General features: G+C 30.2%; 1 protein-coding gene across 10 annotated transcripts; it reads left to right on the top strand.

Annotated features, from left to right (window-relative positions):
* The first annotated feature begins 1,077 nt into the window (after positions 1–1,077).
* On the top strand, positions 1,078–2,947 carry LOC106390509. Of its 10 annotated transcripts, none has more exons than XM_022700844.2 (7): positions 1,078–1,374; positions 1,483–1,556; positions 1,662–1,746; positions 1,827–1,940; positions 2,014–2,122; positions 2,226–2,465; positions 2,543–2,947. In XM_022700844.2, exons 1-5 carry the CDS (start codon positions 1,290–1,292, stop codon positions 2,055–2,057), a joined length of 402 nt encoding a protein of 133 aa, XP_022556565.1. In that variant the 5' UTR covers positions 1,078–1,289; the 3' UTR covers positions 2,058–2,122; positions 2,226–2,465; positions 2,543–2,947. The 10 variants fall into 10 exon arrangements, 5 of the variants coding, with proteins under 5 accessions (XP_022556565.1, XP_013686449.1, XP_022556564.1 ...); XM_022700843.2 differs by lacking the exon at positions 2,014–2,122 and having other exon boundaries at positions 1,079–1,374; positions 2,543–2,700; positions 2,871–2,947; XM_013830996.3 differs by having other exon boundaries at positions 1,079–1,374; positions 2,014–2,083.
* Positions 2,948–5,011: the final 2,064 nt, after the last annotated feature.

The following is a 5,011-nucleotide window of genomic DNA, read 5'->3' as shown; positions in this document are numbered from 1 at the left end:
TAGATAATACTCTTTCTCAAATGTTACAACATTTTCAAATAATATAAGAAGGATTTTTTTATAAAAAAATTCAATCTATATACACATATTTATTAGTTTAAAGAAATAGATAATCTTGTATATTTGGAGATTATACATGTGCTATGGACTTTATACACATTACATGTAATATTTGGAATGGTTCGGTTCAATATTCTAAAATACTTTTGTTTTCTAAAATATTAACTAAATCCTGAAAAACGTATGTTTCTATTATTACATATCATAAAAAGAGTCATCCGGCAGAAATCGTTATAGATATTGTTGGCATATTATCTAATCTATTAATTTAGAATCCTATTTGAAATTAGTGTGACATTTTAAATTTGGACCTATAAAATATGTCTTACATACAATTTTATATGATAACCAGTATACTTAAATTAAACCAATCTATCTTATTAAAATAAAAGTATTTTAACTTTTTGTTTGGCAACATAGATAGCAGTTAAAAAATATATAGTGTTGTTTGGAAACATGGATAGCAGCAAATTAGAAAAAAAATTAATGGACTTATGCTATTAAAAAAATTGGAAGTCCATTACATTATATTAAAAAGTAATAGACTTATGTTAATTGATATACACATTCAAATCAAAATAATAATTTAAAATTGATTTATATCAAAAATTCATTAAAAAATATACATATATTCAAAAATTGATTTTTACTAACATATTTTCTAATAACCATTATAAAAATGTTTTCAATATATATAAGAAAAATACAATACAAAGCTCAATTTCAAACACCAGCTTAAATTATGGTTTTTATATTTCACACTGAAATTTAAAATATATGTGATTATTTATATGATTGTACGTATAAAATATTATTAATTATAAGATTACTTATTTGATGGTACGTATAAAATACGATTAATTATATGATAACACATATTTTTATAACCTATGATGACACATATCTTTATATATAAAGTAAGCTTTGGATCCCTCCTAGGCCATCCACATAGGCGGACACGTCATCAATTAGAAAATATTGAGGGCGACACATGTCCTTTTTAATGAAACGCATCGTTTCTTCTTTTCTCTATCATCCCGAACATTTTTGTTCTGCGTTTCTCATCGATAGCGATGACGTTCCAGTTCCGTAATGGGGCGTTGTGATTTCTACGCCTTAAATCTTATTGTCTTTAATCTCATTAAACTAGACGCCCGCTATGATAGCTTCAGTTGCGTTGTTCAGTCGACGATTTCGTGTATAAATAGGTTCGTATCTCACTTCTTCGAATGGTGGTGAAGATTCCGCCGGCAGTCGAAAGCTCCTGGAAAGATGTCTCCGGCGGAGGCTGCGGTTTCGCAATGGCTACCTCAGGTTCGTCCAAACTCTTATCTAGGTTTCATAGAACGATTCATCAGTTTACAATTGATAGTTCAATCGGAATGAGATGGTTTTGTATTTGATTACTCGAGTGTTAATCAGAATCCGGGAAGCTGATCACATGCGGCTCGACGGATGATCTAGGTCAAATCTATGTCACATCAGGAAAGCACTGTGTAAGCTTTTCACTAACCTTTCTTCGTTGATTGTGTTCAGAACACAGTGTTCTAATTTGATATTGTTCTATGATTATGAGTTTTAGTCGAGTTACTCTTTCATAGGAGACTCCCGAGCCGTTTCCTCTGCCTCCGGAGGTTTGTGTACAGAAAGCTGAAGCTGGATGGGATCATTGTGTGGCGGTAACAGGTGACTTTCTTGATGTTTAGTTAGCTTTGACCACATTTGCGTAAAAGTTTGTTAATTTGATTTGTTTGGTTTGCATATAGAGAGCCATGAAGTTTATACATGGGGATGGAAGGAATGTATACCAACTGGAAGAGTGTTTGGACAAGTGGAAGGAGATTCGTGTGAAATGAACACCTCATTCTCTGCAGAGCAAGGTTAATCTCTTTTGCATGTTAAAATATCTCATGTAATGACTGGTCTTATATCTCATGTTCCAAGTGCTTCCAGAAGTTTCAACGCAGGTTCTCATCTTCCACCAGTGCATCATGTAATGATGTAACACTGTTGGGATTGTAAGGTAGTCCATGTTGAACACATTTCCATTCACTCTCTCTAAGTAATTTAAACCAATCTCATTCCCATACGTTATAACAAGTTATTGGGTGTGTGGGTATTAATGGTGAGATGAACAAACTGACAAAGCCTTTCTACTGCTGCAGTTTCTCAAGCGATGGTTGCAGATACTAATTCCCTTTCTTCTCTCTTTGTTGCTTTATTAGAGACCTTAGTCCATGTACTTAAACCTATTTGACATATAAGACGCATGGCTGGCAAACCAAATAACCTTAACCTTTCATGCCAAGCTCTCTAAGTTCAGACTTTTCATCAAACCATAAATCATTCACCCTAGCTCTGATATTAGATTAGAACCAACGCCAATTCCTACTTTTGATGGACAGGTAAGCGTACTCACTTACAACTGACGTGCTCTTCCTCTTAACATGTCAAACTGATCTTCACACAAACTCATTCGCAGGTAGGTAATGACAACTCGGGCAATGATATGCCAGGTTCTGGAGCTGTTAAAAAACTTACACCACTGATGGTGTAAAGTGTGAACAGTTGTGTCGCTCTGAACATCGTTGGCATCGGTACTATTGCTATTATTACATAGTATAAGTTAGTGAAAACCAGGTAATGGTTAATCTTCAAGAGTATAGGAGTTTTAAACACTGTTGTGGACTTTAGCTGATGCTCTACTACCACTTTTTAAAAAGAATCCTCTAGACAAAAGTATTCTACCTCTTTCGGTCATGCTAATTATTGCATCTGATTCTTTTTCCTTCTCGATTTTTTGTACACAGCAAGGCAACTACGTTTGTACGGCAACTACGTTTGCTCTTTTTTAGAAATGTCCATGGGATCTCTGATTTTCTACACATATATATCTGATACTTCAGTGCTTTTATTTAAAAAAAAAAACTTTTGTACGTTGCCAGGCAAACTACGTACTTTTCTTAAAAGTGTCAATGTGATTTCAGATTTTCTACTCTCTTATATATATATAGGATCCTATAAGTGCTACTGGATATTTTAATAATTTTCGTACACTGCAAGGCAACTACATTTGCTCTTATAAGTGCAAATTAAACTTCATCAGAAATACCATTAGTCATTGAGTGGTTACGTAAGAATAGACCCAAGCTTCATAACCCTGTCAAAATTTCGTAACAATTAAATTAAAAACATTTTCCTGGATCAAGACCCATCCATCTCTTTCTCTAGCTATGGTGAAAAAAACCTTGCTGAAATAGGTGAATATGTAAGTGATCAATCAAAAAAGATTTACTGTTGGCTGAGGAAGAAGTTCTTTGCGTAACAACAAATCTTTTGATACAAAACATAGAAGAAACACATCAAAATAGAAACAAATGTATTTTTTTTTTGGAAAAACTATAGAAATAGAAGCAGTTGTTAAACATTAAATTTAACCAAGATAAAATTTCCTTGCGCATGCCAACCCCTAGGATAAACAAAAAAAATTGTGAAATATGACAACAACAATAATAGTATAAATCAAACTAAATACTCAAAACAAAACATATCAAAATATTTACAGCTACAAAATAAAAACAGCCCATTAAATTTTAACATTATATTATGAAATTTAATTAACCGTAACGAAAAATCAAATATCAAACAATTTTAACCATAAAAGTTGATAAACATAATAAGAAAAATCAAAGAAACAACATTCAAAATGATATATAGTAAAAAAAATTAATAATAAACATAAATTTTAAAAAAAAATATTTAATGTTTCATAGTGTTTAGTAATTTAAAAATCTATGTGTCTTATTGATATCATTAAACTAAAATAAAAATTAAGAGAAATTAAATAATTCTGTTTTTAATAAATATTATAATTAGACAAGCTTATAATTGCCAATATGGATTTTGAAATACATAGATAAGTTTTTTCAAAAATAGATTATGAGTCCTATTGGGATTTTTGGTTAAAAGTAAATATATATTACTATTTTATTATTCGTCCGCCCGTAGGGCGGGTTTACCCTAGTAGGATATATAATAGTGATTAGGGGTGGACGTTCGTTTTCGTTTTCGGGTCTGTTTGGGATTTTGTGTTCGGTTCAGATCTTTGAGGATTCGGTTCGGATTTGGATAACCAATTTAAATAATTTTTAAAAAGCTAAATTATTATATTCTTTAATTTTAAAAAAATTATAAACAATAGAATATATTACATATAAATTTGAATAACATATGTCATAGTACCTAACTTAACATATAAATTGGTTTGGTTTAAATATTTGTATAGAGAATTAATAATTATTTAAGTATTTTTGGATTTTTGAGATACTTTAACTATTTTATATATTTACGTTTGATTATTTGTATATATTTTCAAATAATTAAACGAATTAAAAGTATCATATATATATTCTGGATGTTTTTATATATATATATATATTAAATCTAAAAATAAATAATATATATAAATATATAAATCTGTTTTGGATATCCAAAATACTTCGGTTCGGATCGGATTAGGTTTCAGTTATTCAAATACCAAAATTTTGAATAATTCGGATATTTAATCAATTTTGGTTCGCATTTGATAATACTTATTCGGATTGGGATCTGTTCGGTTCTTCGAATTCGAGTTTTTTGTCCAATCCTAAATAATGACATAAAAAATAAATAGCATCATGTTTTTTAAAAAATACACCCGTGCGCCCGCACGGGTTAAAATCTAGTATGCAATTATACCATCATTTATAACTTCATTTAATCAAAATATAAACCGACTTGAACTGATTATAGTTATTTAATAGAATATAATATTACAAACCTATGTTAATATTCTATACCTGACTTTTAAACATACGTCTACTTTATAATATAAACATGTTTCATTTGTTAGGAAATGTAAATTACGTAAATTAAACTGTATGCCGCTTTAGATATAGTCATACGTACATCC

Source organism: Brassica napus, unplaced genomic scaffold (assembly GCF_020379485.1).
Source record: "Brassica napus cultivar Da-Ae unplaced genomic scaffold, Da-Ae ScsIHWf_1824;HRSCAF=2460, whole genome shotgun sequence".
Lineage (NCBI taxonomy): Eukaryota > Viridiplantae > Streptophyta > Magnoliopsida > Brassicales > Brassicaceae > Brassica > Brassica napus.
The sequence above is the reverse complement of the archived record's forward strand: the minus strand, read 5'-3'. Positions and strand labels throughout refer to the sequence as shown.